This window comes from Paralichthys olivaceus, chromosome 14 (assembly GCF_024713975.1).
Source record: "Paralichthys olivaceus isolate ysfri-2021 chromosome 14, ASM2471397v2, whole genome shotgun sequence".
Taxonomy (NCBI): Eukaryota; Metazoa; Chordata; class Actinopteri; order Pleuronectiformes; family Paralichthyidae; genus Paralichthys; species Paralichthys olivaceus.
The window spans coordinates 15,075,549-15,099,848 of record NC_091106.1 but is presented as its reverse complement, the minus strand read 5'-3'; the positions used below and the strand labels follow the sequence as shown (position 1 = coordinate 15,099,848).

The 24,300-nt window shown below is 43.0% G+C and overlaps 1 protein-coding gene across 1 annotated transcript in view; it reads left to right on the top strand.

The window, feature by feature from the left end:
* Positions 1–20,986, top strand: part of lrmda (leucine rich melanocyte differentiation associated) — a 196,168-nt gene extending 175,182 nt beyond the window's left edge. Inside the window, exon 7 of the mRNA XM_020091830.2 lies at positions 19,571–20,986. Within this exon, the coding sequence (XP_019947389.1) occupies positions 19,571–19,650 (80 nt within the window). The 3' untranslated portion in view covers positions 19,651–20,986. The remainder of the gene's footprint in view (positions 1–19,570) is intronic.
* The last annotated feature ends 3,314 nt before the right edge of the window (positions 20,987–24,300 follow it).

Here is a 24,300-nt window from a genome sequence, read left to right as displayed (position 1 = left end):
CGGCTTTAAAAATGTTAATGCGCAGAAACAGATATACAGTGCCCCAATGTCAGTTTATTGTTGCCTGTATAATAACTAAGTGATTATATTATTTATGATTGCATGGCTCAGATGCTGAACATGAATATTAACATGTTCACGAAGTCCTGTTATTTCAAGTGAACACATGCTAGAAGTTACAGATTCTTTTTAATGGCGAATAAATTGCTACATTACCTCAGACATCTGTTTCTTTGCTCCTGAGCTGATTTCCGTGCTTATCTTGAGTGATACCTCAGCTCTGTTTGATGTCACTCTGTAGTTAGAATAAAAACTCTCATCTTTCTCCCTGATAATCTTCCCATTCTGCTCTGAACTGCCTTGGCGTGTTCCCCGAGCATAGAACCGTCCCCTCCAGAGCCCAGTGAGAAAAGACAGAGCACCTTTGACATTTCCCATCACACACATGTACGTGCTCTGCAAGACATTTCACTCAGCCTCGTAATGAGTATACCAGCAGGATCTGTCCCCTGATAAACATCACTCTTAAACACAAAGACCCGCGCTGGCCACCACACAACTAATATGAGGCATATGGAAAGAGGAGAGTGTAAGCTTTTCCTCCTCCGCGTCCAGAGTGCCCTGTGCAGAGCTGCTTTCTGTGAACTTACACTAAACAGAACAATAGGCAATGCGTGCGTTCAACATGGAAAACTGACACATGATGAAATATTGTCACAGAGAATGATATATACAGATCCCCCTGCCAGCCGTACGCTATGAGCTTGTGTTGAGTGAGCCCCTGCACCAAACTCTAAGAGGTGAATTGACAAAGTAAAGACGTGGCTTTCTTCCCGGGTGCTGAGTTCATAAAAACATTTCCCAAGCGCTTGTCACCGCATGAAGGTTTTATATCGTTGCAGTGTTTGCCAGTTTGTGAGCTGATGAAGTGTCTGAGATCGGTTTCTAATGACTGTGTCTTGCTGCCGTCTCTGTTACTCTCTCTGTAAATCACAAGACAGCCACAAAAAATTTCATCACAAAAAAGATGGTCTCATATTTGTTTACGTTAACACACACACTTTCCTACAGGAACTACTCAGACATTTTTTTATGGGATATAAAGTTCTGTGGTACATTAACTCAAATACCTTACTTGTATACTTTTGCTTAAATAAAATAAATAATGCAGGATCTTTATTTGTAATAAATTCTTTTTACTGAAATGAGCTGTTTTAAATGATTCCCTACCCTCTGAATAAGCATGGATTGTTTATATTACACACAGATCTGTGTACAGTCGTTCGTCTTTGCTGAAAAAATCTGAAAAAGATCAACTTTATTAAAGAAGTTTACTTAAAAAATAAATAAAATAACAATGTGTATGTCAAAACACTATACAATGTTAAGTATAATCTTGCTGTGTGTGGCTGCATGTGTTCGCAATTTGTCTGTCTGAACTCGACCAAGCCTGAGAGAGAATTAATCGAGTTTAAGCTCGACCCGTCTGGCCCGTTCAAGATCCATGGCTTTACACCGGTGTATATGGGTTGTGTGATCTATTCAAAGACAAATAAAGAGGAGTAATTTCTACCTGTTCCGTTATGTATTTATCAAAGACACATTTTATGTTTAAATTCTGCCACTTCTCTGGTGATGTAACTCCTGCTGCGTATCACATCACATCACAGTAGTATATACTCCCTGTATATGAGGACAGGCTCGATTTCCTTTATCTGAGTCAGATGATGTGATATTATTCTTCCCTGGAGTGGATTGGCTCAGCAACATGGATATCCATTAAAGCCGCCCTATGGAGATGGATGAGGGGAGAAGGGACGAGGCAAACTGGGCCTGCAATCCTTCACCGCGGCTTCACATAACACTGTGCCGCCGTCCGCATCCAAAGTGATGAGAGCTCATCTTTGGAGGCAGCCCCGTCCTTGTTATTACTAGCCCTGGAAATCACCTCTACGTTTTCTCCTTCAGAGGGAGGCTAGATTAAAATGCCAGAATAACCTCCTCAACTTCCGTGACAGGCTTAACTGCGGAACCCTGACATGCCACTTCGAAACTGCTTTGAGAAAGCTGCCTTCCACCAAGTGCCATTATCTCTCCGTTATCGGATGGCACTCCTCTCACACTGTGTGAATAATTCTGTTTGTGCTGGGTTTGGGGAAATGTCAGTGACACTATTGTTTTTACCTTGCCGTTTGATGTAGCTGCGAGAGTCTCCCGAGTGTCTTGGGTTCTTATAGTGATGTTAGATGTACACAGCAAGAAAACTTAAAGAAGAAAAGCACCATATTCTGAGATATTTTGCTCCTCTGACTATTGGTATAAAAGTAAATATTTCCCTCTGTGATACTCTGCCTTAATTTCATAGTCGAGTCAAAAGTATGCAGTAATTGTTTTGGCTTAAATGATGCATTAAATTACTGGCTAATGTCATATGATGAACATTTTGCATATTGAACTCCGTCATCCATCACTGATATGATGACTGGAAACTTTGGACCACTTTTCTCAGCAACAGGAAAATATGTGTCCTCCTGAATCTGTAACATCCGTGACCATTTAAGACAAACCTATGTTATTAATGATGATACAAACCCAACTGGGCTCACTCATTAAAGCTTGCCTCGGCACAAACGGACATAAGTTTTGAAGTAACACGTTGGCTGATTCTCTAAACGGGTCAGCCAGTTAGAGAAGGACATGAGTTGTTTCTGCCAAGCAGGCCCAGCCCACTTGGAAAAACATAGCGCCAGTGCTCGGGACCTTGGTCGCCTTCCCAGTTGCACTGGTCATTCTCAGAAAAGTAGCAGAACATAAATCACCCAAAGTGGATAGGTCTTACTGCTGGAATCGGCTCTGATATTCTGGTATTGGTAATGCAGCCACACTATTATTTATCTCCCCACCGTGATTTGTAGTTGTGGTGCGGGGACAACTGAGATGTGGTCTGTGTTCTCAGTTGTACTTTCAGTCAGAAGTTGGAGCGGATTCCTGTAGCCTTCTGGTCTCCGAAGGTGGGAGTCCATCATAGTAATTTAGGATGTGACTCTGCTGCCAGATGGTTTTGGATATTTTTGCAGCAGGATGGATGTTGGGTCCACCAGTTTTCTTCTGTGTCAGTACCCCTTGAAACAAATTGCTCGGTGGGCAGGCAGAGTCTGTCTGTGTGAGGGGGCTTGCTACCCTTGATTCTGATGAATAGCTACGAACATGCTGGCAGATGCTGGACGACTTGTCATGCTAAAGGGGACAGGACCAGACCACAATAAGTCCCTGTAGTTTGGTAATTATTGTATATAGCCAAGGATGTTTATACCAAATATCTTGTATTGTTAGATTGTGCAATGCAGCAAGTTACCAGAATTAGATAAACTGCATGTTACATATACTTCTCTTGGTGTCTTGTGTTGGATCATACATCTTAATCAGAGCATTTTTAATAAATTGTGTTTTGAGTTGACTGTAGATCATAATTCTAGAGTAACTGATCTCACACGGTAATCATTCAAGATGAAAACATGCCTTAATGCAAGCCTGGTTAATGGCTCCAACAAATTAGACTCTACTTCACTCGGAGGCTAGTTTATCATGCTGGCTGACAACATGCACTGCATGGCTTAACAGCTGTGCAACATCACTAAGGCTCGCTGTCAGGCGTGATCATAACAAAGCTATACATGCCACAGAATCACTAATATGCAGTGAGAATAGGGACCAATAGTGATCATTTACTCAGCAACATGAAGTAGAATCCAGTATCCTGTTAAAAGAGTATCCTGTAAGACCTCTTACCTGTCCATAGCATCACATTGAGATAAAAGTTTACACTAACAAATGTACTCATTATAAAGCCAGAGATACAACTGTAGTAAGGACATCCTAGGGCTTATTCTCTTTACGCCAACTTATCACCTTTTAGTGTTTTACACTTATTTTCCAAACAAAACATCTGTTTCGAAATAACAGACATAACTGAATAAGAATAATCTGATCCTGGGTCAGAGTGGGACAAACACTAAAGTTTTTAAACATCTCAAAGATATGTCTCTTTAGTGGAACAGAACAGAGATCATGAGCACTTAAGCAGTCAGACAGCTCGTAAACAAGCCAACAATCTCTGGAGATAAAGCCAAACTTTCCCGTCATTGTATCATTACCATCATTGTACAGGAAAGTACAGCCAAGGATTGTGGGTCGGAGTTGATCAGAGAAATAAAGAACTCATGTTTACAACAGCTTCATGTTACTGGCTGCTCTCAATCTTCCCTCTAGATAAGTCAGGGTAACCATTACTCCTTTACATGATTCTGCTGAATTAGCTAGAATTATTTTGAAGGCTTTGATAACCTCTGTAAACTTTATATAAAGATGGACAACATGTCTCCCATTGTACAGATTTAAAGCCAAAACATCCGAGATACAGGTGCTGCTATGTGTTGACTTAATTTGTATTCAGAATCTGCACAACAATGATCAGGTAGTGAAGCCACCAATATGTCTGCCTGACCAATCCAGAGTCAGTATCAGCTGTCAAACACGATGTTTCACCCTCTTTTTTTATGGCATCAAATTAAGAATAAGTAAAAGTATCAGAAAAACATTGAAAAAAGACATCAGTGTGATAATAACTGCCTAAAAATGTATCTGGCATGTACTTTTAACTTTGGTCCATATTTCAGTCACGAACATGGAGTTGGCTGGATTTATTACTGACATTCTAGCCAGCCACCAGGGGACGATCATTACATTCGGTCTTATTTTTTTCCACGTCATCCATCTTTAAAAACAGTATATGGTTTTAGCCAGAAGTAATATATGAACATATATATATATGAACATGTCAAGAGTGCAGTGCACCTGACTGCGGTCACTGTTACTATATAATATGCTTGGTCTTGAAAACAACACACACATAGACACACATATTCCCAGGTACCCTCAATGCTCCAAAGCTATTGTGGTGGAAAGAGCTGAACCCATCTGTCAATTACGGTAAGCTCTATTGGGCCATTGTCTAAACAGTTTTCTCACTCACTGGCGAATCCAGTGATTTATTGTCAACTGCCTCGGCATCAATATACAATTGGGAGACACTAAGCTGTGATGTCTGAACACAAACTATTGTCAGAGTATCAGCATAGCTCACATTAAGTGCCATTTAGATTATTCATTGAATTGTGCTGTGTGAAAGCCTTGTTTGGATTTGCTGCCTCTAAGGAGAAGGCCATTATCCCATACACTGGGATTCCATCGCAATGGATCTGAGCTTCTATTTACAGCAGATTCACCATTCAAGTGGATGAATAGTGTCTGAGTTGAACCAAACACATTCAGTTTCGCAAAAATGTTGTGGGTCAGCTTGTCCTGCCCTGCCTTAAAATCCGTAAGGTCGACTGGATATCAGTGTCAGGGCTATTTTGCTGTTCTGACATGCGTTTTATCTCTCTTAAAATATAAAGGGGAGCCTCGGTTACAGGAAGTAGCAGGTCTTTCATGGTTTGTACTGGCATCAACGTTGCAGCATGAGCAGAATGAAAAGAGCGAGGTCACCGAAATGCTAGGAAGTCCAAAACAACCTTTTAATCTGTCACTTTGATTTGCTGATTAAGTCACTTTAAACAGACTGAGCAGGTTTCTCTGTCACGATAATGCGAGCGGACAAGTTATTTCACCATCATAATTTGATTTGTGGATCGTTTCTGGCATGTTATATTGCTGCAGCGCAACCTGATTGGATTGACTGAGTCATTTTGGTCAAACACATGGATTTATCCCAGATTGTTGTGATTTAAGAGGCTGTTTGTTTCGTTCCCCTCCCTCAGGACAAACATGCAAAACTCAAACCTTCAGAATTGGTAGCCATCAAACCACATCATATTTGCCCAAAAAAAAATGTAATTCCTTGATTATGCAGTTGTGTTCAGCATGTGGTATTTGTTGAGCATGTGAGTGTTTGAGCGCTGTTGTTATTCATGCTTCATAGAAAAATGCAGGGGAACATAAGAACTCGGAACAATACAATTTCCAATAAGATGCTGAAATATGGAAAACTTTGACAAGTAATTATTTCAGGGAAAATGAGTTGAAAATAACCGTTGTGTGGGGTGTGAGGGGCCTGGAGAGCCTTGAAAGAAAGCTAAAATATGTCTTTGCGTTTGACACCATTAACAAGTGTTAACACATGACCTTTGGCAGCTCCGCACCATTCCAGGCATCTTCTGCGGCTGAAATTCGGAGCCGAGGATTCAGACAGATGGATAACGGAGGGAGAGGGCATAATGTTGGATAAGGCGAAATGACCATGTGCACATGTCTGGCGGTGCGGTTTCTTGTTAGCACACTGTGACCCTGAGTTGCAATGTCTCAGGGCTAGCCAACTGTGTTTGCGCCCTTGTATGTTTGGTTCAAATAACAAGCTTGGTTATATTTTTTTTCATTGCACCATCACGGTAAAGAACATATATTTTGGAGTGAATACATTGTTGCATAGGTATACATCTTTAGAATATGTTATACCATCATCCGTGTTATTGTTTTGCTTTATGTAGCAGGCAGTAGATTTTAATAGCAGTGCTGAAAGGATTATATTGAGACAACCTTGGGAGAGAAGCGATAAAACAGCCATGGGCATCTGTCCTTTCTGCTATCACTAACCCACTGTGACATTTTGGCTGAGGAACGGCTCAAGCCACAGTACTAACAGCACATTTGCACTTTTTTTTTTGTACAATACGTCAAGAGACACGATTCTTCCGTTATTGTACAGTTTGAGAAGATGCCCCGCCCGTCATCTTGTATTGTGATATGCTGTTGGCCATTAGACTATGGCGAGGTAATCCTGATAAATACAATGAACAAATCGAGGATATTAGTGCTGTGATGTGCAGTCGATAATATTTGGCTTCATTAATTCCCATGCCCTAAGATGACATCCAGCCCCTATTAGGTTTGAAATCTCATCCCCTTCTCCTCTATACCTCAGCTGTGGCTCAACCAAGCAGCCAAGCAGATAATACGCTCTGAGCTCTGAAACATGTACCATTATAATTAGCTTTGTCAGGTCCGAGCCCCTACAACCCTCATGCAGATAATATGATAATATGTCTTCATAACCGGCTGACCTTACATGCTCAATATTTCTCCCCTTATGAAGATTACATGTCAATAAAGTAATTGAGTCCCGGGGTGTGTGGCAAGTGAAGATTTAGGTTATTGGACTTTTCAGGGTAGTGATGTACGAGCGTTATTATTCTACCTGTCAGGAGATGTGCAGGGGGCCGAGGATAGTCCGAGTGTGTCAGGGGAAAAGGAGAGGAGAGGGGCATGAGTGGTGAGAAAGGGAGAGAGAGACAGAGATAAGGGGAAAGGAGAGGGAGAAGGGGAAGGAGCAGAAAGAAATGAAGTGAGCCAAAGAGAGAGAGAGAGACGGAAATGAAGAGGGGTGGAGGGAGGACTGGGAAGAGGCAAGATCATTTCTCACGAGCGGGGACAGATCCGCTGTTAATCATTCCCTCATACCTTCATCTCGCTGTCCCCTCTCTCGCTCTCTGCATATGAACAGGGGATATGTCATATTAATTAACAGATGTAGAGTTACAGTGGAGCCAGGGGAGGCCAGAGGGGCATGAAATATTCCACACAACACTCAGCTATCATCACCTCTGCCACACACCTGATTGGTTGCCGTGGGTTCATCAGTTTAGATTCTGGCAGGAAACGTGTATGTAATTTGACGCAAACCGTAAATTTAAGCGGCATGTGATGTCACTAAGGGCAATTTTCTCCATTGCTTCAACCTTACGGTGCGTGGTTTAAATGCATGCTCACATTTTGTAATCATTTCTGTGTTTACATATATTCTCACACACACAAATAAAACATAACATATACAACAAAAGGATTTACAGTGAAGAACCTGCCCAACTGTTTCTTAGGATGTTAGGATGACGTTTTCAAGCCCAGAGATCTGATTGAATTTGTGGAAGATGGCTTTAAGCAATATGATGTCATCTCTGGACCTGGATGCCATGAGGACGTGCACATGGTTGGAGCCCAGTGAAGTGAAGTGTCACATGGTGCTCATTAAACCAAATTCTGACCATAACAAGGAGGAGGACACATTTTTATTGTGGAGACCTTTCAGCTTTACACCTACGGACTAAGCAGAGTAGAAAGCATACCTCTGCCAGGGCTCAACAGTCACCTTATGAAATCATTTTTGAATTACGGAGATCCAGATTTTTATTTAAATGTGCAGGCAATTACATATAATCATAAATATCAGTTCCCTTGACATACCAGACTTGTTTTTAAAGATCCATTAATTATTCTCTGTGAAATCAAGGAAAACGTTGTTAAACACTATATCTTAAAAATAATGAGTCCTGGAGCCACGCCCCTGACCCGGCTTTGCACCAAAATTGAATTGGTACTTTTCTGACCTACATCCTTCCACCAATTTTTGTGGTAATCTGTCCAGGAGTTTTCGAGTAATCCTGCTTACTATTAAACAGAGACCACAACATAAAAACAAATATAGAACAAACAGTATACATTAATAAATTAAACATGAAATTTAATGGATAACTTGCCAATTTTGGCTAAGTAAGAGGTTAAAGATGCTCCATCTAAATCTGTCAATGCAAAAAACAAATACAAATACAAAAACTTTATTTTCAGATAACAATTGTACCTCTAGTTTGTCTTGATACAGTAGACCACACATTCCTTTATATCACTTTGTGAACAGGGATGTAGATAACACTTTGCTAGGCTTGACCACCCACTTTAAAATGTTAAATACTGGTTCAAAAAGTAATGGTAAAATTTCTGATCTTGCCAGTGCACGTATGTAGTGATCTATACTTTTTCTCTTGCCACACATAGTGACAAATTGTGCTAAATGCTATATGTCAAGGTACCGTTTTGTCCATCATAATTTGAGTGTCAGCGCTAGAGACAGAGGAAATGGGATGTGAAAATGTGTGGTGGATTGAGGTCCAACAATGAAGGTTATGCACATTTTCTGCTGTGAGAGAGGCAGAAGGAAGGGACACACAAAGGCAGGGTGGGAGAGCAACGTTAAAGGATATTTTACCATGTCCTGTTGGATTAGGCCGGGAGATTGATATCTTCCAGTCAGATGAAGCTCTGATGTAAGTGATCTAGCCCCTCCATCATTGTGACATGCAGCTCTTGGCTAACGCTCATCTGTGTTGATGGGCACACCCTACGCCACAAGGGCCCCGGCCAACATACCCACCTTCCTCTCTGGCCCGTCTCTGTCTGCCTCACTCTACCATCTCTGTTCTTTTATTTCTATTGCCCTTCTCCCCTGTTTTCTGTCACCATGTCATGTCCAATCACTGTTTGGCTGGCCAGGCACTCAGTCGGGCAGGCAGGGAGCAGGAGCCCCAGGTAGAGAACTGCCTAACAGGCATCAGGATGGGCACTGAAATGACTCTAATAATGGGGTCCCCGTGTGGCCCAGACAGGCCAGTCAGTTAGCAGGGCCAGGATGGGGAGTAATAAGTGTTTGATGTCTACAGGGGAAGGAAGTGTGAAGGAGTACAGCCAACCCATGGGCACTCCAGTCAGGCAGGTGCAGCCAGCCAGGGTCTGAGGGGGAAACTGTGGAACAAGACGTCAGATTAGTATTGATATGTGTCAAGCTGGAGGTTGCCAGGCTGTTTGTTTAAGAGTGGGTCTCAGAGTGGCAGCAGCCATGCAGTAATTGATGTCTAGCTCAAAAAGACAAGCTAGAGGACAACCGGACGTGCCTGGCTCTCAGTGAACAGCCTTTTGAGACAACCATTGTCAGTTGTATGTTGTGAGGAAGCAAGAAACAACTGCACCATTCCCACCTATATTATCCGTGCATGTTTATGTCTTTGTGTAAAGCTCCAGCGGCCGTTTCTCTCGTGGCGAAATTTGCTGGCCGTCTTTGATTTGATGAAAATTGCCACTGACAGGTAGCGAGGTGCCATTTTGCCCACTGATGCGTGAAGTCCATCATTGTCTGTGCAGTTGAGTTTAGTTAACACGGCACTTAGCGACTGACATTGCTTCAAAGCCAGAAAAACACTGTCATTGTCATGTCATTTATCTTTGCTAACCAATTTCCAATGTGTTCCTTGTTGAATGCCCCTGCTGAACGCTTGTAGCTTTTTTCTTTACTGTGGGCATGTGCAGCTACACGGAGTTTCGGTGCCCTCTAAGTGTGGTTTCAGAAGCTCAACACATTTTAATCCCTAATATCAGAAGGAAGAGGTTGCCATGCACCTTCCACCGATAACGCCACAGCTGTCCTCTCTAGTATGGCTATCTGGTAACAAGCTACTTCCCTTTGAACAGTTTTATGTGGTTGTAATTGACCTGACAATGGGGTTCATTATGCAGTCCCTTTCATGCTGTTTTGCCTGATAATTATTATTTAATGTGTTCGGATGGAGAGCATCATTAATTCATCCCTTCCTCCAATGTCAAAGAGATGAACAGTGAAGTTATCACTCTCTGGTGATTAATATTGTGCTCTTTTGTTATTGAATCCTGTCCCAGTGATTAAACCTTCATTGAGTCACTCACCAAGCTGCGCTTATTAACGACACCATTACTGAACGCAGCCAAACCTCTAATTGCGATTTTCACTTTTTCCTTTCTATTTTCAGTCAGAGGTTTTGGCCACTTATCTGTGCTTTTCTTTTAATTAGAAATCCTGGGTGTAATGAAGAACACAATCCATCAGTGTCAGGGACGTGTGTGCGTGCAGTGATTTGTGATCCACATGTTGATGGTGAAAATGAGCGCTTATGATTACTGGCGTCATTAGTGGTTTCATGTGCCCTCAATAACTCGAGCAGTAAATAAGCGGCTTGTCATTGTTGTGCTTACAGGACAGTTTTTGTGTTATTCATATGAAAGTTGTGTCATTGAGTTTGTTGGATGATAGTAGGTGCCCTGCGAGAGGAGCTCCAAGGGGACTCAGGACTTTGTAAACTGGCTGAGTCCTCTGCTTTAAACCCCTCTCCTCTTATCTCCAGACTCCAGAGCTACTGTAACCGGTGTTCTCTACGAGCTCCATGCGGAATAAATGTCACTGAAATTAATTTCACCCTTTTTTTTTTTCATTAGACCCCCCACAACGGTAATCTGTTTTCAGTCAAAATTTATGTGCCCCAGAATTCAATTTCCTTCTCATCCTCATAAGCTGAAAGTACAGAGACTGATAGGCATTTATCTGGTTCCAACTGTAATTCACCCATCAATGAATAATGCCATCCTCATTTTAAAGTGTTTGATTACAGCCATTTAGTGAACTGACAGTGATGGAGTGTCAATATTCATGCGTTAACCAATGCTGCCGATTTGCCCAAAACAGAACCGATACGAACAGAAGAAGTCTGTTTCTTTTTATTTACAACTATGTTTCATCATATATATTAATTCAGTGTATTTGTTTATTTTGTCAGTAATCACCGCAATCTCCTACAGCCCTCTGTTACTGAAGTACATGAAAACATACAGAATGTGGTATTGTTGCACTTTAAGGAGAATCATGTGGCAAAATCAACCTGGTATTGATCAGGGCCGGTTGAGCCATGACCCAGCAACCTTCCCCTGACAGCCCATCGGCCTGTGGCAATAGCAAATCTTTCAACTCTCCATCCCCCCGCACACACACACACACACACACACTTTCCCCTATTATTTTATACTTTGTTAGCCGTCTGTATGTGCATTGTTTTTATCTGAGTCATGCACACAGTTCCTAAACCTCCCTGGTCTCGGTTTTGGACTCCTCCACTCCCAATAAAAAAACACCTAATGAAAATGGAAAGCAAAAAAAGTACCTCACAGTGTATTTAATCTCAAGAATGAAGAGTATGTGTGTGTGTGTGTGTGTGTGTGTGTGTGTGTGTGTGTGTGTGTGTGTGTGTGTGTGTGTGTGTGTGTGTGTGTGTGTGTGCGTGCGTGCGTGTGTGTGAGTGTGTGAGTGAGTGAGGGAGAGAGAGAGAGAAACATGAAGTTTGAATGGGTGACAGACCAACCACTGAATGACTGACAGGAAGTATACAACATGTCAGGCTGCCTGGTGAGAAGTGTTTGGAAAGTCTTGACGTCAGAGCCTCATCAAATGTCAACAGAGAAAGTAACGGTTATGCTGTCTTTCTCCAGTCTGATGGACAGGCATGTCATTATGGAGGCTTGTTAAACGAAGATTATAATCAGATCAGCAATTGATATCTAATCCTGGGTATACCTGTCTTTATATTGCTGCAGAATGGCACCAATTTAATGTATATGAATGTGTTTTTTAGTCTTTATTCAAAGCGGCTGAATGTTTTACCACCATATATGCCTTTTACTGCACTATTGGCTTGTTAGAATACTCCTTATGTCGTAGGCTGTATAATCCTCCCCTGCCCTCCTGCCCTCCTTCCATCCCTCCCTCTCGCTGCCTTTTCCCCAGCCTCTGCCTGGGTGAAAAATGGGCCACATTTTCCCAATAGCCTGTGTGGATGTGGAGAGTATAAATGGCTAATGAATTACAGATGAACATTGACGCAAATTAATCTTCCTGATGTCCCAGGGTTATATGGCAGCTATTTAAAAGTTTAATCAATACGCTGAAGTTGAGAACATGCAGGCACTGCAGTTGTCTGGCTGCAGTAAACAGCCAGGAGGGGAATGGGGGAGGCCTGAGTCCCGGGGCATGCATCATAATGACAGGTATTTATGTTTAATGGACTAAATATTTTTTATTGGTTGACGGCAAATGTCACTTTAATTCTCAAAGTTACACACAGGGGTTTTGTTTGAGACAGAGGGATGGGTGACACCTGAGCCATTAACTAATTGACAGAAGAGAGTATTAGTAAAGATGGTGTAAGGACAGATTTAGTTTAAACACACACACACACGCACAAAGATATTGTAGCCCTTGTTTGTTTATATCGGTTGTATGGTATATTTAGTTTGTACTTAAAGTTTTTATGCCGCAGCTGTTGCAAGAGGCATCATGTGTTCAGCTCGTCTGTTCATTGCAGTTATGTGAACGCAATATCTCAAGAACACCATGTGAGAATTTTTTGAAATTTAGCAAAAACCTTCACATTGACTCAAGGATGAAGAGATTCAATTTTGAAGGTCAAAGGACACATTGACCTCACAAAATGGTATTTTTAGACACAACTCAAAATCCTTATTATGTGAGTCTGGACGGATATGGCTGAAAACTGCAACTTGATTGATTAGCAAGAGAGAAATATATTTTTAACAATGAATTCACTTTTTCAAAACATGACTCTAAATTGACACAATACTGACAACTGTGTCATTGTGTAGTTGTTGATTTCAAGGACACTTCCAAATCCCTAAAGAACTACAAGTTTGATAAATCACATCATGGCTAATTTTTCAAGATACTACTCTAACTAAAGTGTTGCTAGATAGACAGTTGTTTTGTATCACCTGGAGTGACCACTGTAATCTTTCCTACTCACGCAAAACAGTATGATTTTCTCAGCTTGCTGTGATTTACACTGAAATACAGAACAACAACAAAAACAGTAGGTGGCTTTTTGGAAATGTAAACTGAGGTTTTTCTTTTCAATAGGCAGCATTTGGGTAGTGTTGAATATTGTTGAATTGACTGCTGGGGAACAAAGTTGTTTAACCATTTTTACAGTGTATTGCTGTGTCTCTGTTGTGTATTTTGCTGTAGAGAAGCAGCTGGTTGTTGTGTAGAAATGCACATCTGGAGCAAATGTGTCCTGCATGAAAAACAGCCTTCCTGTCCATTCCTGCTGCGTCGTTTTGCCAAATTTAAGCTAGTTCTAGTTATAATATTGACTTTATTCAGCATTTAATTTATATTGATGTTGACTCGTTAAATCAAACATAAAGCAAACCCATATTTGATAATAGATTTATATTTAATTGATGTAATGGTCTTTGAGTTGCTCGGCTCCACAACTGTTTAACTCTTCGTCTTTTAAAACATTTTAAGAAAAATACACAAATTAGAAAATGCTAATACACTGACACACATACCCAACATACCAATAGTAAGTGCAACAGTGCCATTTCTCTCCATGCCACTGTGTGCCAGCCCGCCTCTCAGTGGGCTTATTCGCAGTCCACTGGCTGTTGGTTTATGGGACGCAGGGGGGTTATCTATCTGCAGGCTTCCCTATAGAGAGGAGGTGGCGACTCCATCTCATGACGTTGGGCTGAGCTGATAAAAGGACAGCCGGAGATGGATCGTGTCCACAATAATAGCCCTGGCTCACAGCAGCCTATGCCCCGAGCTCATAAGTCACCCTCACACCAACTCTTATGGATGTCTGCCCCGAGACTCCCTCTGACCCCACCCCTCCCCACCTGCCAGTGTTATTTCAGCCTTCGGAGATAATACAGAAACTGTAATTGTCTTGTTAATTGGCTTTTTCTCATTTCAGTTTTTCCCTAATGGATGGCAGCAGTGATGGAATTGTTGGCTAAATGACTAAACTAAAGGGTGGGGAAGAAAAGGAGGGGAAGCAAAAAATAAAACCACAGCAAACGAGGAATCAGAGGGTGAAAAAGACGAATCAAAGAGAGCAAATGAAAGAGTAAAGAGTGTGGAGGTGGAGAAAAACAGAGTGGAAACAGTTGAGACGAGAGGGGAGGATAGATGCGAAAAGGAGACAGGACGAGAAACTAGGAGTGGAGGGAGTGGAGTCATGCCAAGAATAGATAACCTTGATGTTAAAAGCTACATCCGTCGGATGTGTCTCTCTGTGACATATTGATGGCCCTTGAAAAGAGTCAAGCTGATTGTATGCAGGGAACAATCATTAAACCCACTCACTCCCTCTCTAGTCCATGTGTGCTTGCACGTACAATTGTGCTTGCACGTACAATTGTGAGTGTGTGTGTGTGTGTGTGTGTGTGTGTGTGTGTGTGTGTGTGTGTGTGTGTGTGTGTGTGTGTGTGTGTGTGTGTGTGTGTGTGTGTGTGTGTGTGCACGCGAACGCGCACTGATTAAATGAGTTTTGCAACCAACTATGTGAGTTTATACGGCTGGTAATCTCTACACTCTGACAAACAGAGGCCCCAGCTGTAGGGTTTGTGATTTTAAAAAATAGCTCAAGAGCTGAATGTTTTCTGTTATTTTTAGTGGTGCAGGAAACTTTATTATGATGTGCTACTACATCCAATAGTAAATATGAGGAGCTGCATTTCAACATATTTCAATGTCACTGCTCCATGCACGACCACTGACAGAAAACAGTAGACCACTGTCGTTTTTTAGTGTTGACACCCAAGAAAGCCTTATTAAAAATATTGTTACTGCTATGAGTTGCAAGGAGAAATTCTGTCTGTGTAGAGAAATACCTGGATCTTCACATCTCGCAGTGCAACAGGCAAATACCAGCTGGGACCTGAGTTAACAGGAGACCCCCAGAGAACGACTGATGCATTAATCCACAGCAACGACTCTATGTTGGAACCCTTAAATACTATAATCGGCAATGAACAGGAGAAAACAAGGGCATATCCTGAAACCTCCAAACAGGGCCCAAGCCACAAGCTTTCTGGAAAAATCGTAGACATTTTAGAGGTTTGGTCGAAGACAAGAATGTTCATAATTTTGAACATCGCAATGATCTGTGATCTGGGTCAGTTAGATCCGATGTAGGGGCCTTCCGTGAATGTCCGTTGTACCTGGGGAACTAGAAACACTCCTGAGTCGTAGCATTATCAATATTAAAACCTTGAAATTTCAGGAAGTGCTGAGTGACTGACACTGTTTGATCAACAACTTTTGTAAATCTCTGTTCAGGTGTTATGGTGCAACAAGGCAATTTAAGTATCACGATGGATTTAGTGAGTAAAGTAAAGTATACAGCTGTTTTTTACTTTACCCTTATTGATTTTACTTCTAATGGAAAAATTATATTTAGAGGAAGAAATTTGATATTGTAGCACTGAACATTTGAGTTCAGCTCACTCACAGTAAGCACAGTGGCAGAATGGCCCATCAAGCCCCTGTGGAGAGGGCACATGCTTCGGGTAACAAGCTCCGAAACGACCAGGCTGTCTGATGATGAACTTCCACTGCCGCATTCACCAAGAGGACGATACAAGATACAGATGTACAGCTCTTTTAATAAAGACAAGAGGGTTAGCTACTCCCCTTAAAAACAACAAGGTGCTGCGCGTCAACTGCAGAACAAAGGCCTGATTGTTCCTCCACCAGGACATGATGGAAGCATTAGCCTCCACATCACTTTGTTAATCTGTCACTTTAATGGCTGCAGCCATTGTCCTCTCCACACTGTGTCTGTACGCTCGAGATCAAAGTGTGTACTGGTTTGTGTGTATGGTTGAGAGTGTGGGCTTTGATTCCAGTGTGCTCATATATGGCTTTGGGATACACAGAGGATATTGCAGACTACTGGGTTTGGCACTGTACCACTTGTTATTAAGTATCAGTTCATCAGGCGGAACCCCACCGGCGTGAGCGTGCCCTCGGAGTGTGTTATGTAAGAGTGAGTCTGGCTTACAGTTACTCCCTCCTCCGTCTTCAGCCACCCCATCTTTCTGCGGGTTCCTCTCGTAATAAGAGCGAGGTCTCGCTGTGAAGGGAAGGCAGCAAGATGAAATGTGTTTATGCATGAAACACGCTGCTTAATGTAGTTATGAAAAGTGGCCAGAGCTCGAGCCAGGTTCCACGGGAAATTAAGAGACACATTCAAACACTCTTTCACCCCCTGGGAAACAGACCTTGTCCATGTTCAGTGTTCTACTACTTCTCTTAATTTACTCTTTCTCTTCTCTTTTGATCACAGATGTAGGGTTTTTTTCTCGGAGAGTCACAGGTCACACGTCGTCCAGGGGTTCATGATTGGTGCTGGAGAATCACAGATTGTGTTCCCTCCAATCTTTCTCAGTACCCATAGGCTAGTGACGAGTTCAGCCGAGTGTGAAGGCTTGGGGGTCCTTAAGCTTCAGCTCCCTCATCTGTGAAGGTTATCTCTGAAAGGCTTTGGTTGCAACCGACAAATATATCCCCTCAAGGTAATGTCTTATAGGAGCCTTGGTTCTGGTATCTCAATGGGTAATCTCTTTAAGGGCCCCACTCCTGAAGAGAGTGAGTTTCTCGCTGGGTAAGCTGTGAATATGTGAAAGGCCCCGGCACCCATGTGATCAGAGCACTGCGAGACACCCTGAGTCCTGTGGTGTCAAGCCCAGTCTCCAGCCGTGGCACCTATATCCCCAGGCAAATCACGGCAGCTGGAATTCATCCCTCCCCGCCCCAACCGCCCCGCTGTCAGAGAGGAACACACAAACACACACTTATATGTACCCCTCACACACCGGGGGAGCAGGCAGGCATGGAGCTGGTCCCGGATTTTATCGGAGATGACAGCTCCTCACACTTCAGTGTTTGGATCACCTCAAGTAGCTGGGCTATGAGGGGAAATGAGCACTGCTCCACTACAAAGTCCAGATTTAGATTGACTGAGCTTGTCCTCGGGCCTGTGGGCTGCTGCTGCCGCTGCTGCTGTACTGCTCCTCCGCCTGACAGAACACCCACTACTGCTGCAAGGGACTGGTGTGTGTGTGTGTGTGTGTGTGTGTGTGTGTCTTTGTACTGTATGTGTGTGTGTGTGTGTGTGTGTGTGTGTGTGTGTGTGTGTGTATGTGTGTGCGTGCGTGTGCATGTGACTTGGTAGAGCCTACTTTGAAGAGTCAGAGAGAGTGGGGTAAAGAGAGCGATGTGTCAGGTTTGGTTAGAATTGAGGGTGGCATCAGAATATGCTTGGCACTAATATGGCACCAGTATCTCTGTCCCCGTCTCTGCTTTCTGTCACTTAGTTGCCATTCTCTCCCCGCCCTTGACAATGTCTGTTTGGATTATGAGATTGGACTTAGCGCTCGGAGCGCCCCTCATCCCTCCGTGACACCCGCCTCTCCCATAAGTCTCTCCTCTCCTGTCCTGTCTCTGGCCTGCGCCCCCCTCCACCCCCCTCCTATAATGCACTTGATGCCTATTTAAAAAGCCTGGCGAAAGCTGTATCTGTTCTCCTGTCAGAGGATCATTGACAGCACTAATGCCACTTGTCCTTGCCTCATTTGGCGAGAGGTGACACCGAGCCACGACCCACCACATTCATCAAGTGGCAGCCGGAGCGCTGTGACATCACAGCCGGAGCAGACCAGCCGCAGACTCTGGGCAGCCCTCTCTCCCTGTACAGCAGCACCTCTCATTACAAAAAGAAAGCAACTGCCGGCCATCTTGAATGAGACGGCATGCTGCTTATTTTTTCGGACTTCTCGAGAATTGATTTCAGCAGTTTATCTTGAAATGAAATAACAAGAAGAAGAATATTATAGTTTTGTTTTCCCTTTGACTGATGATGAAAGTAAAATATTTGACTTCTAAGTATTAAATTGAAAACAGCAATATTGCATGATAGGTAATCACAAGTTCTCAACTCCAAAATTCATCTGCGTTAATAACTGAGTTTTATTAGCCTTTTAAATCAAGTTACACATGGTGATATCCCACCACTACCTGCTGATAGTTGAATGATTGCCTGCTGTGATTGCCTGCTGTGATGTATGTGTGTGAGTATGTGTGTGTGTGTGTTTGTGTGTGTGTGTGTGTGTGTGTGTGTGTGTGTGAGTGTGTGAGTGTGTATGTGGGTGGCTGTGAGCTTGTTACTGTCAGGACTTTGCCCCGAGGCCACAGTGGTCTTTCTGTGGAACAAGATGTTCATCCTTCCCAGCAACACCTCTCAACCCGTACAAGGAGCAGAGCCAGACCACTCCTGCCATTTAAAGCTTCCCTGTGGAGATTTTTGCATTAAAGTAAACATACAAGGTTTTGTTTACATTCAGCCTCTCACACTAAAACCTCATCTTCTGTGTCCTTAAGGTCTAATGAATACAGTGAACGCTGTGTTTACTACCTCATAAAATGTTGTTTTTTGACTCATTCTGTGTTAACATCCGTTCACGGTTGCCTTCTCCGACCGTCTGATTCGAGATGTGTCTGTTGTCAGAGACGCGATCCGTACACTTTCTTAGATGCATTTTTTAAGGGTTCCGGTTCATGTGACCCTTTGGGTCTTGTTCCACAGGTCACAAACCACTCCTGCTCTTCTATAACTCAAACACAGCAATTATACATGTGGACCTGGTTTCAATGTTTATGACCAACAAAAAAAAGTGAATGCCATGTTTCTTTCTTTCACTGAAATATAGAGAGACACAATGTAAATGTTGTCATAAATTGTCAATCATAGCATATCGATGCTATGTGCACGAAAACCGCTGGCATGTCTGTTCAGCAATACATCCACTAGAGGGCAGTGTAGAGTTGAAAGTTTCCGATAATGATAAACATGGAGGAGGTTGTGACGATTGACATCTTGAGAAAGAGTAAAAAAAAAAACTCTCTTATCAAGAAGGTTCTGCCATTTTTGTATTTGTATATATATACATTTTTGATTATAAATGTTTTCTCATTTATTTATAAAGCAACATATTTAACCCTCACTTTCTCACATTCCTCTTTTAGGGGTATTCGCTAAGTGTCGCTACATCTACTATGGCAAACACTCAGAAGGCAACAGATTCATCCGCAATGACCAACTCTGATGGAAAAAAGCTGGTCGGGCACAAAAAGAAACACAGATGACGACGGATGTCAATGGAAGCAAAGATGATCAAACAAATCCTTTATTTATTAAATGCACTGCTAACATTTGAGTCAGCTGGCTTCCCGCTGGAGAATCATTTAAACTTTTGCAAAATATGTTATTGTGGTTGTGCAAGGTGAATGTTTTTTTTAAGATCTTAAGATCGTACCCCAGCATTATTATGGCCTCCTCTGAGCTCAGTCTGCTTCCAGCACAGAGTCACACATGACACTCCCACTGACATGATTGCCTCTAAGCATCAGCAACTGCACAACTACAGACAAAAGGACAGTCTCTCTCTCTCCCCCTCTCCCTCTCTCTCTCTCTCTCTATCCCCCCCTCTCCCTCACCCTCTTCCTCACCCTCACCCTCACTCTCTCACACACAGATCTGTTCAATTGCATCCTTTTCTTTGACAGCCATGATGGATCACCCAGCCACAGCCGCCACTAATCAAGGGTGAAAGGGGTGACGGTCACACACCTGGGGCCTGACATGGACTCATCTCTCTGTCTCTTCTCTCTCTCTCTCTCCATTTTTCTCTCTCTCTTCCTCCCTCCCTCTATCTCTTTCTCTCCATTTGTATCCTTTACTTACTTAGACACACACTCACATAACAGCTGTTTAAAACATAAGGACATCAACAGAACAAGGTTTTGAGACATGATCAGTCTGGTTTGTGTCAGAGTGCAGAGCTTCTTATTTGATTTAGCAGGAGAAAGAGAAACTTGTTATGTGTTATACATGTGATATTCAGGCACGGATTAGGTCAGTTTTCTGTTATTAATGAACTTATTTTCAGGAGGAGATGTGTCAGCTGCAGCTTCTAAAGTCAAAACATTCCAATATGAGCTTTAATGAAGAACGGACCAAGGGTGTAACCCTTTGTGCATTCCAGGTTTATCTTTATGTTTTTGTGTATGTGTGTCTTCAGCTAGTCAACTGCTTCAGACTGAATCTGCATTCTATTGTGATGACTTGTTAACAAACTATAACACATACATCTTCAGAGAATTGCATTTGATGCAGTATCGACCAAAAAGTTATAACCTAAATTTGTTCATTGTTTACGTTTTATAGTACTTTTAAGGCCATCATGGTTACACAGTGAACTGTGTTAACAGTGATTTGTGACAACAGCAGAAGGAAAAGTGCTGCCATTTTTAAAATCTGATTTTATAGTTCTCCAGGCAACCGTCCAAACTGAGAATCGGAAATGAATGAATGATGTAATTGGGCTGATTTGATGTAAAACTGTATAAGCTGGCTTCAAGTAATAAAAGAGGTTAACTTATCATGTGTCTCCTGTCTGCCACTACAACACGCTGATTGTGAATGATCAAGTAATTCACATTAATATTTTTTTTCCTGCACAAAACGTTTAGAGCCAATCAATATTTTAATAGCTCTGTGTTACTCATCGTTATGAGAGGGTGAGAAAACGTCCCTGATCGACAAATCTCAAGTCAGATCATGTAGTGTCATCTTTTAAATTATCTTTACTCCCTAAATAAACCTTGGTGATGATAAAAATGAGAGACTTGCTGTATTTGTATTTTGAAAGATGATGAGCTTCAGTCAAGTGCGTCAATCATCCACACGCAGATGAAGCATAGGTCAGGAATAGCCCCATGCGATAATTGTTCACTGTGTCTGTCTCTGTTTATTTCTTATTTCTATTAGCTTAAACATTTGCGGTACTTTACTTTACAAGACTCGTGTGCACGTGGGAGTGTGTGTGCTTGCTCGCATGTGCTCATACATCACTTCCTACAGGACTATGTGACCATATTCCAGCTGACATGCCGTTCAGGAGCCTGGTCACTAGTGCCGGCGTTTCAAAATGACAAGGTTTATTTGTCTGTGTTTTGATATGCTCAGAGGAAACTGGGGCTGACAGCCGGAGGAGGCAGGAAGAGAGGAACCACAACAAGTCCCCCCCCCCCGCCCTCCTCCTCCCCCCACACGACACAAAATGTCATCCTTCCCCTGGCTGCGGCGCGCGCTCAGCCATCCTGCTGAAAAGAGCAGACATTTAAAACTTTGTGACATGTGTCACAGGCACTGCCATTGAGCCAGTGCCACTGACGGAGCTGGAATTGACAGGCCCCGAGCCACCGGAGCTGGCTGGGGGACACACCGAGTTTGGTGTGTGTCACTTCCCATCCTCGTCAGGGACGCATCCGAGCTGCCGCGCCAACACAAACTGCATTATGGGATGGGCGTGGAGTGCCAGAGCAGGTTGACATGTGCTTGACATGCGCCTTTGTGCATGTGAGGGGATGAATGGGATGCCTGGCACAGCGGACAGTGGATTAATTAAGGTATGATCCACAGATCTACCTGTAGGCACTGCCCTCCTTGACCCTCATCTCTGTCACTACTGCTGCTCCTTGGGAACTTCCTGGCTGAACAAATGGCACGCCACTTCATCAGTGCAGATCAGTGACATTCTGCTATAGTAACCCGCAGGCTCCTTTGCTGGCCTCCGTGTGTGTGTGTGTGTGTGTGCACTCAAAGACAGTATAACTCTGAACCTACATATTTTCAGTGTCGGAGCTTGTCTGAACCACAGCTGGATCTCTGTGCACAGTATCTGCAGATCATTTTTGCCGTTTCGCATTGGAAAAGTGACAAAACCTGAAAGATGTTATTGTTAAATTGGACGAGAATGTCACACAATGCAATGCCTACATGAAATCTGACATCAAGTATACTAACTGCAGAGAATATATAGAAATAGAAATGCATGTTGCATACTGTATTTCATACTGTAACAGTGACACAATGATGTCAGATTGCAGGAATCTTAAAATGTATTTACAATAAGCTCTGGGCTCTATATTGTGGCAAAGCACAATTCACCAGTTGTGTGTGACTCACTGTCAGAAGAGAGAAGGACCAATCACCCCGTCACTACCCATCAGCCCTCAGCCCAGATGACTGATTGGCACGAGCTAATGCAAATTTACAAGAAGGGAGGGGAAAAAAGCTACTTGTCTTTATGAGTGACAAGTGGCCACTGATAGCAGAGCAGCAAACAGGGTGGGGTGAGATTCAGATTTGACTCCCCCCCCCGGCTCTTGAAAACTCTCCCTCCCTCCCTCCCTCCCTCTCTTTCTCTCTCTCCCTCCTGCACCTGAAGACATTTGGCAGCACGAGGCTTTCTCACTGGATCCAGAGGAGCCAAAGGGGGGTGGGGAGTGGCCCTTATTTCCGGGCCCGGTCTTAGATGAGTAACATTTGTCATTCAGGGTTGTGCTGTAGTAATTAGCTTGTCAGTGGGCACCAGGCTGAGCTGGCTCTTACTGCTAAGAAAGATGGACAGACTGACACGGGAGCTGACAGCCAGTCGATAATGTGGCAATTAATGTCATAAATAATTCCACTGCCAATTATATCAAAATGGACTCTGTTCTCTTACAGGGTCTGGTTCTGCCTTATCATTTCTTCTGATAAGAGGAATAACCGTCTTCACCCCCCCTCTCTATAATTATGGGGCTTTATATATGGAAATGCAACACGGCCCCACACTCTCCACATGTTTGGGAGTGCAAAGCAGAAAGGGGGGGGGGGGGGGGGAGACATGGACAATAAACGTAACATGCTAATTAATCTGCATTTTGTGCCCTTTACCTCGAGTATTTCAACGGGTCATACAGCGAGGCCGCGAGGAATTTCAAATGTCACGGCATGTACGAACGAAAAGAAAACTTGATTTGAAAACGCAGACAATTATGTGAGAGGGATCGATGGGAGATGATATTCTAAAGGTTGCGAAAGCTTAACCAACAGTGAGAATATTGATCCTGACGCCCCATGGCATGGTGGGAAAAATTATGTCCATTCTCTGTCTTCAAGATGCAGGTCAATCAATGGCGGCAGGTGAGGATAGATGCTGGAATCAGCGAGGGTTCACTGAATAGCAAATTTGCTCCATATCGGTGGGGAAATAAAAGGGAAAAGTGGGAATTTGCTCTGAAATGCTTATCATCCGCCGCCTCTGCTTGTTTTCATGGGCTCATTTGTCTCGACAAGTGACACGGTCACTGTGAACACTCCCCATCAGCCTGACACTGCTCTCTCCCTGTGAAATGGATGAGCAAATAAAGTGAGCTCAGCACATGTAAAGCCCTCCTAATGCATTGTAAAACAGCCTTAAACACATCAGATGCATCTTCTGGGACGGCAAGGTCGCTCCGTCGGTAATATATGGTCTCTGCTGAGAAGTCTCAAGGTCACGTCAGATTCACCCACATAATGCACGATTTCCCGTTACTCTCTGACTCCAATCATGCCTTGCAAGCCTTGAGATGAAAATTTTACTAAGTAAATCAGCCACCTCGCTGGCATTTCTATTACCCCTCTGTGTGCACTGACAGAGAAGATGAATAACGCTAAATAATAACACGTGGTAACAAATCAAATTTACTACTCACAGAGAGGAAAAGCTGCAGCGGATGTAGAACCATTGTGGGTTTTGTTATTCTTTCATCTCGCCTGTGCACATTTTACTTTATTTTTCTGTTTTGTTTGTTGTGTGTGCGTGCGTACAAATGTATTCTTTGTACTTTATGGAGATGAGTGTGTCACTCCTCCACTTGTCACT